The sequence below is a fragment of the Peromyscus leucopus genome, chromosome 15, assembly GCF_004664715.2.
Source record: "Peromyscus leucopus breed LL Stock chromosome 15, UCI_PerLeu_2.1, whole genome shotgun sequence".
Lineage (NCBI taxonomy): Eukaryota > Metazoa > Chordata > Mammalia > Rodentia > Cricetidae > Peromyscus > Peromyscus leucopus.
Window position 1 is genome coordinate 16248729 of NC_051076.1, and position 15290 is coordinate 16264018.

General features: G+C 41.4%; 1 protein-coding gene across 1 annotated transcript in view; it reads right to left on the reverse strand.

Annotated features, from left to right (window-relative positions):
• The window catches only part of Tp53bp2 (tumor protein p53 binding protein 2), a 60195-nt gene that overhangs the window by 35183 nt on the left and 9722 nt on the right, over positions 1 to 15290 (reverse strand). The window contains exon 2 of the mRNA XM_028858995.2: positions 5935 to 6082. Coding sequence (XP_028714828.1) covers positions 5935 to 6082 — 148 coding nt within the window. The remainder of the gene's footprint in view (positions 1 to 5934; positions 6083 to 15290) is intronic.

Sequence of the window (15290 nt, forward strand, 5' to 3'; positions counted from 1 at the left end):
ACAAAAAATTAGACCCCAAAAGGTGCAAATTCGGAGAGATAGACTACAGACTCTTAATGACTTTCAAAGATTATTTGGAGACATTTCTCATCTACGGAATATTGTTGGGGTAAAAAATGATGAACTGACTAATTTGTTCAAAACCTTAGAAGGTGACAAGGACTTAAATAGTCCAAGAGAATTATCACCTGAAGCTGAGAAAGAATTAGCCTTGGTAGAAAAGAAAGTGCATGAAGGACACGTGAATCGTATTGATCCAAAGCTGGATTGCATTTTGGTTATCTTACCTTCTAGGCGTTCTCCTACTGGAATATTAATGCAGAGGGAAGATATTATATTGGAATGGATATTTTTACCAAATAAACCAAATAAAAAATTAAAAACTTATGTGGAAAAAATCTCTGACTTGATTTACAAAGGAAAATTGAGACTTCGTCAATTAGCAGGCATAGACCCAGCAGAAATTGTCGTACCATTAACTAAGGAGGACATTGAAAAATTATGGACAGAAAGTGAACCTTGGCAAAGAGCTTGCAGTAATTTTTTGGGAGAAATTAACAGCAAATATCCCAAAAGCAATAGAATTGATCTTATAAAGAGAGCTGAATGGATCTTGCCTCAAATTGTACGGCAAAAACCCATATCTGGAGTTCGTACATTTTATACAGATGCCAACAAAGAAGGAAAGGCAGGTTACAAATCAGAAAATTTAAGTAAAGTGGTTCAAAGTCCGTATAATTCAGTTCAAAAATCAGAATTGTATGCTATTCTATTGGTATTAATGGATTTTTCAGAACCTCTCAACATAGTAACTGACTCTCAGTATGCTGAAAGAGTGGTGTTACATATTGAGACTGCAGAATTTATCCCGATGCTTCAGAATTAACTTCACTATTTATTCAATTACAAGATACAATCAGGAAAAGGAATCATCCTTTATATATAACTCACATTCGATCCCATACTGGTCTGCCAGGCCCTCTAACACAAGGCAATGATGAGATTGATAAATTATTGATAGGAAATGTGCTGGAGGCCTCAGAATTTCATAAAAAACATCATGTTAATAGTAAAGGTTTAAAAAAGGATTTTTCCATAACCTGGCAACAAGCCAAAGAAATAGTAAAGAAATGTCCTACTTGTTCCTTCTACAATCAAACGCCATTACCAGCAGGATGTAACCCAAAGGGTACTCAGAGAAATGAAATCTGGCAGATGGACGTGTTTCACTTTGCAGAATTTGGAAAACTGAAATATGTACACCACACCATTGATACTTTTTCAGGATTTCAATGGGCAACTGCTTTGAGTTCTGAAAAGGCTGATTCTGCAATCACTCATTTGCTAGAAGTTATGGCCATCATGGGTATACCTGCACAAATCAAAACTGACAATGCTCCATCATATGTCTCTGTTAAAATGAAACAGTTTTTTGCTTATTACAATATAAAGCATATTACAGGCATACCACATAATCCTACAGGTCAAGCAGTTATAGAAAGATCAAACAGAACTCTAAAGGATATGCTAAATAAACAGAAATGGGTAACAAAAACCCCCAGAAATAGACTGCATAATGCTCTTCTAACTTTGAATTTTCTGAATGCCAATGAGAAAGGAACAACAGCTGCAGAGAGACATTGGATAATAGAAAAAACTACAGAGTTAAATCAGCCTATATACTTTAAGGATGTGCTGACCTCAGAATGGAAACCAGGGTATGTATTACATTGGGGACGTGGTTTTGCTTTTGTTTCTACAGGAGAAGATAAGCTGTGGGTACCATCAAAATTGATAAAGGTTCGATTTGAACAAGAGAGACCTCTTAATTAGAGGAGGTGATAGTTCATCAACCAGCATGAACATTCAATTTAAACTAACTTGTATCAATAAAACATGCCTTTTCATTTAATCAGATAATAACTTGCCAAAAAGGAACATCCCCAAAATTAGTCTTGGGGAAAGGTTTTTGTTTTTGTCTTTTAGGAGAATGAAGGTTAAGGAATCTGAAGAACACTGGACAAATGAGACAACTGAAGAAAAGTGACAAATCATCTATCCCAAGAAACAGAGTGAAACGGTGTATGGGTATATATTATCTAAAAAATTTTTTTATGTCTTCCTAAATGTTTGTTTCTGCTTTTCTCTAAAGATTTAACACTATTGGTTTTCTAATAGTCCCAGTTCAATTAAAATTTAAAGCTGACTTTGGAGTTGGAGAATGGCTCTCTCCTTCTTTAAACTCAAGCATGTTGTTAAAAGGAAAATGCAAACTCCCTGTATCATGCCAGAATAAGAGCCATCTTCTGCTATGGTACAGGACAAAAGCAAAATTAATTAAGGGACTATTCTATTACTAATCTCAACTCTTTGATTCTATTCTGATTCTTTAAACTTTTCTCAAAGTATAAATTTTATATCAAAATTTACAAGATTAATATATATATACATTTTAAACTTTGTTAAGATATGAATGGTCACATAGAGTACTAACTAATTCTAGAAAAAAGGCTAGCTGCATATATATGTTTTTGTGTTCGAGTCTCTTATCAGTTTTCTGCAGGAAATCATGGCCAGGCCTAACATCAACTGAAGTCTCCAGAAAGAAGATGGGGCCCCACAACAACAACAATTCCACGTGGACAATAATAATATCATTAAGCTGACAAACATCATCCATAGATCAGCTTTGAACTACAAGGTGCTCAGAGCAAATTTGAGATGACTAGCTGAGATGATCCAGTCTCAAAGACTACTTGAATAAGGACTTGAGATAAACCCTGAACTTTGGCATTATACACAGACTGGATAATGAAGGATATAGTTACCTCTCCTAGAATTTGACAATTAACCTAAAATTTTTCTTTCAGGATAAAGAAAACTTCGCCCATACCCAGCAGGAATCAATTTTAAGAATACGACGCCCACATTCCCAAAGAGGTGGTGTGGGGCGGGTGGTTTTTTGGTCTTTTTAATGGGTTTTGGGTCTGGGATAATTTTCAGTATTTAGGGGGGTTGGTTACAAGTTATTGTCAAGGGTTAGGAAAAAGGCTAAGCAAAGGAGTTTAGATTTAAGGTTCTTGTTTAAAAAAAAGAAAAGAAGAGAAAAGAAAGAAAAGAAAAGACAATTACTAGTTTTAAATACTTTACATTGGATTGGATTGTTTTATATTGTATACAAATTTGAAACTGATATTGTTAGAAAATGCTATATGTATATTTCTAATTGTATTTATTCCATCCATTTAACAATGTAATGCAAATTTCTGATCCTTGAATGTTATTATTACCAACTATTAGGATATAAAGAAATGAAAGCTAGTAGTTAGACATTATCATAGAACTTGTAGTCAGATTAGATATGTTTTAAAAATTAAGCAGAGATGTTTTAGACAGGTCATCTTCAAACCCTTCAGAGATCTACAGAATATGGCATTTAAAATGTTTTAATAACTTAGAAAATTTTTCTTTTTTGAGACATGTCAGCTCCTGGCAGTACTAATCTACTTCAGAGAAAATATGGGCATTGAAGAAACTGCATATGGAGTCAACTTTCCTTGTGGCAAAAGTTAGCCACTGGACAACAAAGTATCCTCGAATCAACAGGACAAAATGGACAGACAGAACACGAAACAAGGGACTACTGATTCTTGCCAAAACAAGTGTGGTTATGGCTTTATCAAAAGGCATCTTCTGAGGCCAGGACAATACGGCCCCATCCCTGAAATGGCCTTCGCATCCGGAAAAGGTACGGTGCCCTTTTCTTCAAAGCAGCTTAACAGGCAGAGGGCCGATGGATTCTGTTGTACAATGGAACAGCAGCTGAAAGCTCATGCCTCTCGAAAGTAGACTGGCATTTAATAGAGGGATGTGGAGAAGAAGGGGATGCTGAGATGAAGCCATATATACACAGCCAAGAAGAATGGACAGCTGAATTTAAAAACTGTCAACAATTTCCAGAATTTAAAATCCTGAATCATGACAGGACACTAGTGGAATTCAGGTGTTTCTGGTACGTGGACTGCTCTCACCCAATGTGAGGTTGAACTGTTGACCTTGTGTACATCCTACTTCACAAATGAGTCTGTCAGATACACTAAGCCTATAGGCTGAAGATGATGCCCCAACACTGCGGAGAAACCTCAGGTGACTGCCCAGGCAGCTGGCTGTTTCTGTCAACTCACAAAATTTTTTGGAAGTTGCTTGCATGCACTTCCTGTTTTTATTTTTGTTAGCTAATATTATTCCCTTCTTGGGTCTCTGAGGGAGTTGAAGATTAGTTAGTTATGGTTGAAGATTAGTTAGTTATAGTTGAAAATTAATTAGGATAGAAAGTGCATTAGATACATCTTGGATTTACCAAAGTAGGATAGATAATGGAATTATTTTCTCTGATTTGTCAAATACCTGTTTAGGTATTTATTACTTGTATATATTGTATATAGTTATTGTACTTTTGTATATAGTTTTTCTTTTGTTAGTTATAACCTTTTGCTTTCTTTTTCTTTTTATTAAAATAGAAAAGGGGAAATGTGGTGGTAATCTAATTGTACAGAATTATTATTTTGATTGTATGTTAATAAATAAAGTTGTCTGGGGGTCAGAGCTATTAGAGCCATAGCAAGAGTGTGGCGGTGGTGGCACACGCCTTTAATCCCATAAGATCTCTGTGTGTTCAGGGATACAGTCAGCATTGGAGACATATACCTTTAAGACCTAGGGGGCTGTACATTCAGACAGTGACGAGGCAGTCATGTGTTTGGGTTTACAACCAATGAGAAGGCAGAACAACATACTATAAAAAAATGAACTGACAGGAAGTAGGTCTCTTTTCGCGAAGCTGGGACAGCAGGAGGAAGGGTGAGATTTTAGCTCTGAGCTCTGACCTCTCGGCTTTCTCTTTTACATTGTTTCTGTGTTTCTTATTTAATAAGACGGTTGGTTACATCTACATGTCTTCCTCCATCACTTTCCACTTTCCTTATTTTTTGAAACAGGGTCTCTTCACTGAATTGAATTTTTGCCATTTTAGCTAAACTGGCCAGCCAGTGAGTCCCTGGGATCCCGTCTGCACTCCATCACTGGGGTTGTAGGGCCTGCAGCAAGATCCAGTTACATGAGTGTTGGGGGTACAAACGTAGGCCCATGCCGTGTGCAGCATTCTACCCAGAGCCAGCTTCCCAGACCCAATATAGATAAATGATCAGTCTGTAAATAATGTCAAGAGTGAAACTTATTCATTTGTAAAAAGAATATTTCAATGAGAAGATATTTAGCTCTTTTGCAGCAAGACTGTCAGCTCTCATAACTTTTCTAGGAAGAAAAAAAGATGCAGCTAAATACTCCGTAACTAGGAACTTCAGTAGAAACAATGTATCTTGAGCTATTTAAAAACAAAACAAAACAAATAAACTTCCCACTTTGGAAAGGAAGCTGGATTTAAAAACCCAATGTACTAGTTGAGAAGGCAAGTGCATAAACTCAGTTCTCAATGACATCAGTAGAATTTGTAATAAGAATGTTAAAATGTCCTAGGAAAACTATACACTTATCAGTAATCGAAGACACCATCTCTCAATGCCTCAGATAAACGACATGGACAGAGACAGGACAGCCAAGCATTCGGCAGCCAATTGTGACTTAACCCGGAACTTAATCTGCCTGGTTGGAACAAACAACACGCAGTCCTGGTTCTCCGTCCAGCGGCAGTGATGCATGTAACTGCTTTCTGCAAACCACGCAATTCTACAGTCCCTCAAAGAGGGGGGTGAGGGAATTCTATTATGTCACCAAAAGTTGGAGCAAAAATATGGCCTCCTAAGGCACAGCCTATCCTGCTATGTGTAGGTGAAAACGAGCATTCCCACAGTGTCGATCCGAGAGCCCAAAAGCAACAGAAGACAGCAGAACTCAAACGGAGAGCCAGGTCCATACCAGAGCCACACCACACTTCAGCCAAATGGCAGTCGCTCTCGCCAGGCTCTTTGCACAGATCCACCACATCTCTGCAGACTGTCTCCGGGGTAACGGGAACTTCTGTGAAGTGCTGCTCACTGTTACTGAGGTACACCGTCAGGAACATCTGAAAGAGAGGAAACCATCACCTGTCGTGTCTGCCGCATAGCATTCCCCTCAGATCCCGGCCCTGAAAGAAAGTGCAGGGGGCTGGCTGGGCCCACAGCACTGGGTCCCTGTCCGTCCACGGACACTGCCGACTGAACGGGAACCACCACAGGACAGCCACCAGGCAGCCTCCCGATGGAAGGGCAAAGCAAACTTCTGTCTGCCAGTTTCATCTGTACTGTTGAAGCAAAAACTTAGCTAGACCAAGACATCAAAGAGATCTTTTCACGAATCCTTTCAGGGTTAATTAAAGAATGTCATCCATGCCAGATGAGGTAGAACACACCTGTAGTCAAGCTCCTCAGGAAGCGGAGGCAGGAGGATTGTGTAGTTTGGGGATTCTGGACTGCAGTGCTCTACACTAACCAGTGGCCCCACTAAGTTCGGCCTCAATGGGATGAGCTCGCTCTCAGGCGTGAATGTTACAAACACATACACACACCAGTGCACTTCTTTTTGGAAGGATTTATAAAAATAAAGTTGAGTACATATTCTGATGCTGAGGGATAAGAAACAGGAACCAGATCACAGAAGGAAAACTCACAGAAGGAAAACTTATTTTCAGATCATGTACATACATTAACTACTCCCAAAAATTTTAAACTGAAATGTTTCAATCAAATCCAATACCTACTCTTAAGTATGAGATTTCATTAACAAATAGCTAGTATACCAAAACCTACCTGATCTTGTATATAAATTCAGTCCAACAGATAATTACAACTCATTGTAAATATTTCCCCTAGTAAAAAAACAAACATCTTAAAAAGCACTGCTACCAACATATGCCCATTAAATTATTTTTAAAATTGTGTTAATTTCTATGCTGAAGAAACTAACACGCTGCAGACAACGTTTGATGGCAATGCAAGTCGTCTAATCCCATGAACACCTGCGCCCTGTGAACTGTCCCATATGAGTATGAAGAGTAACACTTGTAAGGAGCTAGCCCACCTTCATTCCGGATGAAGAAGGGATGCAGAGAGCATGGCCCTTGACAAACAATGGATCAGGGACTGTCTTCCAGAGTAACCAAATGAGACTATGCTGACCACGGAGGAAGTACGGGGTTAGCTGGGCAGTGGGGGCGCACAACTTTAATCCCAGCACTCAGGAGTCAGAGGCAGGCAGTCTCTGAGTTCAAGGCCACCCTGGTCTACAGATCAAACTACAGGATAGCCAGGGCTACTCCAAGAAACCTTGTCTTGAACAAACAAACAAATAAACCAAGTATGGGGTTTATGACTACAATAGAAAAAAAAAAAAGCAAAGTGAGTAGAATCCACACCTGGTCACAGTGACACCTTACCATTACAGAGCTAGAGGGTTTGCCAAAAGTCACCTGACCACCCTTGCAGGCCATCATCCCAGCGAGAAAGCTGCACTAGGCCCTTCGTAAAAGGGCAGCACTGAGGAGGCACAGTGACAGAAACTGACTCAGACATCACAGAGGACCAGAAGATGTGGAGGGACCTGGGCTCTGCTCCTCAGTGTGCTAAAGCCCATTTCCTTGGGGACTTGTCTCCACTTTTTGCAAATGCATCTCCTAACTTACATAGACACCTATCGCATACACAGTAATCCAGAAACAGTAGAAGTGGATTCTGTTAAAATCGTGAACAGATCCTAGAAAGGGGGAATGCTGTCAAGACGCCTAGTATGAACCGAATGTGTTCAAGCTAATCGTCTCAGGCGCTGTGCGTTCTGATAACTGTACCACATGAAGATGTGGGGTCAGAAAGCCTCAACTTAACCCACAAGGCAGCACAGAAGCTCCTTACACACAGCTCCTTAACAACACTGGGAAAAAGATTAACCAAGCCCAGAGAATGCTACTCTGTTGCTGCTGGGCCAGAAATACCAGCACACTTACCCACAGCGGCACAGTATTACGTAGAACTTCTCCATACTCCACCCACACGAAAACTTTCTCTGAAGTTTAAAGCTTCACTGTAAGTGTGAGACTTGACGCTGTTTATTAAATTATAGCAACGCCAGATGGAAGAAGATGCGCTAAACACAGCCCGCCAGCAAATAAACACTGTTACATAAGAGCACCTCTGTGCACTCTGTCCTGCCTGCTATTTTCACAGGCATTATCCATCAGCCTTACACCAACTCTCAGACAAACAGAACAGGTATTCTTTTCTCTTTCTCAATGAAGAGAAAGACTCAGGGCAGTGATCTCCTTGGCTACTGAAACAAGGTCAGAGCACAACTCTTTCTGACCCATCCTCTACTCTTCAAGCTGTCCATGCTTTTGGCAGGAAGATGTTAGGAAGTCCTCCACTTAGCCAGCCACCCCAATTTAATAGCAATCTAGCCTTTCACTTTCTGAAAACCAATGGCTCTGTTATGTTTTGTTTTGTTTTGTTTTGTTTTGTTTTTCGAGACAGGGTTTCTCTGTGTAGCTTTGCGCCTTTCCTGGAACTCACTTGGTAGCCCAGGCTGGCCTCGAACTCACAAAGATCCGCCTACCTCTGCCTCCCGAGTGCTGGAATCAAAGGCATGTGCCACCATCGCCCAGCTATGGCTCTGTTATTTAAAAGCATCATAACTACTATAAGAATATGAGAGAAGTGCTCCTCCCGGGGTACCTGCCCCATGGAGCTAACACTGGTGTGAATGGCAAGTGCCTGAACCAACACCTTTCTTCCCCATAAAGACTAGCTGTGGCGATCTGGTACCTGTGCTAAATCCTCATTCTGAACCAGCAATGGCATTTTGTTGGCTTCCTGGACAGATCTAATTAGAACTCCACATTCATTCTACAGAGTGCTTAGGAAACACTCATCTTTTTTTTAAGATGTATTTATTTATTATGTATATAATAAATATTATACAGTGTTCTGCCTGCATGCCAGAAGAGGGCACCAGATCTCATTATAGATGGTTGTGAGCCATGATGTGGTTGCTGGGAATTGAACTCAGCACCTCTGGAAGAGGAACCAGTGCTCTTAACTGCTGAGCCATCTCTCCAGTCCAACACTCTTTTCTTTAAAATGAGTTTTATGTTCCCTAAAAACTGCCATTTAATCAGGTGCCACCACAAAAGCCAATACTGACTACAGACAAGACCATGTGTCCTGCCCACACCAACAACACCACCACCATTAATTTCACACCTCCTCACTTCCGCCCAGAGGCTCCGCTCTACCGCAGTCCTCCAGGCTGTTCCACAACAGGCCAGGCCTGGGTCCACCAGAAGTCTGCACTCACTGTTCGTTCCTGCTGAGCATGCTCTTAAGCAGCCTGACTTGCCTCCCCTTCTGTCCACACAGCTGTCACCCCCTCAGTAACATCTTCCCGGCAACCCCACCTAAAATTCCAACATCAACACACACACACACACACACACACACACACACACACACACACACACACACACAGCCACTGCCTCTGCCTAGGTTCTGACCTGCCAGTCCTCGGCTTTCCACTCATTACAAATGTGAGTGTCACGACGTCGAAAGGTCGTCTGTCAGTGTGCCTTCAGCACACAACACACATCAAATGCTGCAGACGGTAACACCCTGAAGCACAGAGACCAAGTTAAAGTCTGCAAGTCGTACAGCTATGAAATTGAAAACCAAGACCCAAACATAGGCTGATTTCCTCCAGAGACTTTGCTCTCAACAGCCACATGGGACACACTTATCACTGACAGCAGTTCTGCCTTTCAGAGAAATGTTTTTGCCCACAACACATCATCTTACCCTCAGCTCATTTCAGTTAAGTTCTACTGGGTATCACTAAATGGTCTTGCATATAGTATACAGCAAACTAGAGGCAGATACCTTCAGTTACACCCGGCCACCACCATTCTGCTTCTGATTCAACGTCCTTTCTATTCATTCAACATTTATGGATGATCTATGGTCTGGATTCTAATGTAGAAATAATCTGGTGAAATAGTTAATACTGAGCAATTGCAGAGGGAGGGAGAGAAGGGGGATTACAGAAGAACAGAAAATCTGTGTGGAAAAGACACAGCGGGGAGCTCCCTCTCTCTATTTCCCCTATCTTCCCCAAGGAGAGCCAGATGGCTAGGGAGCTCTGGTGCACATGCACAAGTCACCTTCCTAAGACACAAGGGAGAGAGAAGAGGGAACTGTAGGGGAACAAAACGCCAGCTGAAGAGCCGAGCTCTTCTCCACACTGCTGGGAGGGCTCTTAAGCAGGCAGCCACCATCTAAGGAATGAGGCACAAGCCCAGCTAAGGTTGGGCAAGGAAGCCACACAGAGAACAAAGGCCTCATGAGGAAACAGCTGGTCACATCTGTGGAAAATGAAATCTCTGTAGAGAGAGGAAGAAGAAAAGATCACAGGAGCAAGCGGAAACCAGCATGCAAGTCTTTATGGGCAGAGGTTCTAAAATGCTGGCAAGGACAGAGGGTAGGTCAACACAGATTGCTAGCCCGGCCCCGACAGGTTCTGATTCAGCAGATATGGGAAGGGAACCAAGACTCCTTCATGTCTAACAAGTCCTGGATGGTGTAACTGGTCTAGAAACCTACCAAGAACCATTATGAAAGGCCAAAACAAGGGACTTGGATTGTAACTCGTGAGGCCTCTGGAGGCAAATAATTAAAATAATAACAATAATAATAATAATAATAATAATAATAATAATAATAATAGTTACAATAGATCCGTTGCCAAGGGCCTCAGGAAGAAGATAGAGAATTGCCTCTTTCTCCTCTTAGAAGACATGAGAACAAAATGAAGTTACTACACTTTTGAAACATTCTTTTAAAATTATGTCAAACGTTTCCTTAGTCTAAGTATTCACCCAAGTTATAAAGGTTAAATATTACTTCAAATCTCTCAACTCAAAACCTAGCCACAATGATGGAGTTTAATGTGACAACCTATGATTCCATTTCAGACACTAAAGAGAATGAAATGCAGACTTGTTTCCATGACTGTCCCTCCTCCTTCCTCCTCTACTTGAGAAGAGAAGGGAGAGGAACGACTGCGGGCTGGACTAGCTGTGTGGGGTGAGTACAGGCTGAAGGCTGAAGGCAGTCCATACTGCACACCGCTACCTGCTGTCAGCTTTGCTCTACAAATGTGCTCTCCTAGATGACCCACGTATTCTCAAACTACAATTAATTCCCAGAAATAAGGCAGAAATAAGTGAAGCAGTTACTGTTTAGTTCAGATCAAATGACTTTTAAATCACCATGATTAAAAAAAAAAAAAAATGAAACAAATTTCAAAGTTAGATGTGGTAGCATTCACACTTGGGAAGCTGAGGCAGGAGAATTTAACTTCCAATTATATTATTGTTGAAAATTTAAAAATAATTTTCAGCTTGAAATCATGCCTAATGCGATTATTGCTTGTTTCTGCCTCTTCCAATGACCAACCTTAGAGGGGAACATGCAGCAAAGGATGAAATGCAACCCCAGGACACTGCACACTAGTTTGTGCCAAAGCCACATCTACACAGAACTTCCAGGAACACAAGGGTGCGTCTAACACTCAGTTTAAAAGACAGGCCACAGACTTAGTCTACAGCTTCATTGTGATGGAACATGCATTCACTGTAATTAATGTCACTGGCATAAGGACACTTCGTTTTCAAAAAGTTATTTCAGACGGAAGTAGGAGCAACCTCTCAAGAGGACACACAGAGCACTGACTAGGGCACTGTAAGGAACTGACTTTGAGTCCGAGGTTTAAGTTTATTCCCTTGACTGAGAGGTTATTTATTTATTGGAGTGGTACACGTGTGTCACTGTATGTGTGGAGGTCAAAAGACAACCTGCAGATATTGGTTTTCTCTTCCTACCATACGGCTCCTTGGGATCAAACGTAGGCTGTCAGGGTGGCAACAAGGACCTTTACTCACTGGGCCACCTTAGCAGCAACTGTTCATTTGGTTTTAAAAGCCATGTGATGTCACAGGGGAAGAAAACCAGAACCTTGGTCTAAGATGTTTGTTGTAACAGGAAGTAAAGCCTGACCAGTATACCTTCAGAGTTGCCATTTGTGAAAACTCACACTTTAGACTTACCTATAGGAAGTCAGGGGTACAAGGAGAAAGGCCTGCCTTTCAAAGAAAAATGAGCAATCTATAAAAAGAACAAAAATCTTTTTCCAATTTCCCAACACATAAGAAATTTCCCAAAAACTGGTAGGTAATTAAGCTAGTGCTGAGATTTAGAGGAAAGCTGAAGGGTTTCTAATTCCTCTGTGAAGAAAAATGTAAAAGATCCCTCCAGTTTGCTATTTTGCTATGCTCACCCAAAGAAAGCCCCAGACTGCTTTCTGGAGAAGAATGCCGAGAAACTCCTTTTAAGCCAGCCCTGCAAAAATACCTTTCCAAACACTGACTCAAAAAGGGTGAGGGTGAGGGTGTGTGTGTGTGTGTGTGTGTGTGTGTGTGTGTGTGTGTGTCACACACAAACAATAGTATTAGATTTTTAATTAAAAAATAACATTAAGGACTATGGTGTTGCACAAGAGCAGAGCAAAGGTCTGCCATGTACCAGAGCCTGGGTCACACACACACACACACACACACACACACACACACGCACACCGCACACACACACACGCACACGCGCGCACACACGCACACGCGCGCACACACACACGCGCACACACACACACACACACACACACACACACACACACACACACACACACACACACACACGCACACAGCACCATCCACCAAAGTTTCCTCCATCTCTCAAACTCTCACGGGGACTTCCGGCCTGAACACAGCTGGCTATACAACACTTGAGGGTTTCTAATGGGGATCAGATCATTCCAGTCAGTCTCCTGCTCCTGTGGTTACTCGGCTGGCAGGAAGTATATCAGAGCACGTAGCTGGCTTTCTCAGGCAGGCATGCTCTGTCCCAGCCCCTGCACGAAGCCACTGTGGGATTACTCCGATCTCTGAGCGGGCAGCATATGGGGTTCTCAGTGGCTATGGAATCTCTTTCAGGAGCCCCAGGCATACTTCATCTCTGAGGGCCTTCCCAGCCTTCCTGCAGCTCACAACAGTCCAGCATGCTTGCTGGGCTCTTTCTTCCCCTCTGGAGTCTACCCTGGGCTGTCAGGCTATGTTGAAAGTCCTCATCAATTGCCACGAGTCCTACCTACCAATCTTCTAGTAAGACTCGATCATATTAAAACTCTTCTGTGCTCACTAAATATGCTGCTTTTTATGCTGGCATACTTTTAACCTAAATCTATCAGCGTCTATCAGCTAATCTGAGTTATTTAAAGCAAAGTCACAAAATCATAGCCAATGTATATTTTTTTACATCATCAACTATTTCTTGGACCACTTACGAGAAGTTAGAACCTGGCTATTAACTCATGAAGCATCAATTTGAACAATGCTCTGTGAGAAAGTTAATCATACATAAAACATGCTGTCATTCATTCAATACCATGTAGAGTGGATGATCTAAAATAATCAACATGGGGAGTTACACAATAAATTGTGATTGTTTTAATTAAAGCAAAAAAGCATTATACATGAAAAATAGTGTTTTATAAGCAAGGAGCCTCTGGCCTTTGCTTCCTGGTAACAGTTGCTTCTATACTCAACTTTCGGCATGGTGTCTTATCAAAGTCAGTCACTCCAAATAAGCTTCTGGTTCTGTCTTCCTCTTAACCCCAACCCCTCGCTAACTTCGTGGACTGAGAGCTTATCGTGCACACACAGTTCCAAGTAAGAGGAATACAGGAATGAAAAACTGCCTTCTTCGGGGCAGAATGAAAAGACTAATGCTACACCGATGAACGGTGGAAGGTGAAGGATAGCGTTAGACAAGAGATGGTTCAGGGATTAAGAGCACTGGCTGATCTTCTCTTCCACCACACCCTGATTTCAGTCCCATCCCCTACATGGCAGCTCAGAACTGTCTGTAACTCCGGTCCCCACTTCTTCGGCCTTCTATGGGCACTGCATGTACACAGTGCATAGACATACATCTAGCAAAACACCCATACACATAAATACAATAAATAAAATGTTTATTTTTAAAGGGATAAAGAGTGTAGGCTTTATTGCTGGGGAAATCAGGTTTGCATATTTTGATAATTTCAGATAATTCCAATTCAATTACAGAAAATGAAGGTTTGATCCTTACCCAAAAGGCTTAGAACTACAAGTGTTTCAGAATTTGCTTTGTTTCTGTATTTTGGAATATTTGCAAATACCCATGAAAGTCTTTAGACTAGAGACTCAGGTATAAACATGAAATTCATGTGTTTTATATATACCTATACATACAGCATGAAGGTTGCCTTTTTAATTGCAATGTTTCACATGCGGTCAGGGTTGAAATTTACTACTCATGACATTCTGTCCACACTCAAAGATTTCAGATCTTGGAGGTTTTTGGATCAGGGTGCTATGTACTTAAAGCTCAACTGAGTGTGGTAGTTAACACCTATAATCTCAGCAACCAAGGCACGGAGGCAGAAGAATCATGCCAAGTCTGGCTTACACAGTAATACCCTGCATGAAGAAGGAACAAAAATACCTTAAAAAAAAAAACTTACATCAAATGATCAGCTCCACCGTAGTAGCGTCAAGTCACCGAGTAAGAAATCTAAATCCACACTGTCTTCACTTCTCTCCTAGAACAGCTCATCTGCAGGCAGCCCCTGCCCATCCGCTCATGGTGAAGCCAGCCCTACAATTTTACACTAACTCAGACCGTAAAACCTCCTCTAGCTGCTCCTACACAAACACCCCAGCGCAGCAGAGGGAATGCTCTTTGCCAGTCAACCACTCAGCCTTCCCCGACTACATCCCACTCCCCGTACACACAGTGAGTGCAATCTGTGTCTGCCTGAGTGAACTAACGACACCGAGTCAGAGAGTCAACACTCCATGGAGGAGAGGGGCACTTACAGGAGAAGGGAACATGATGGTCAGTGTGTGTGCCTCAAGAAACAGCTATCCATAAACACACAGCATTACTTCAAAGGGAGCATTTCCAAAGCTAGATAATGTTTCAAATGAAGGATAGAATACCACCTATTTGGAGACAAATTTAAAAACTTTCTTTTCAACTCTATCCAAAACTGAATTCCATCCAAGTTTAAATACATCATCCAAAGCAGTATCTCTTGAAGTCTCTCTGCTTTCCAGTAGCTGTCATAATCACAAATAAATTAAAAGGAGCAAAATATAT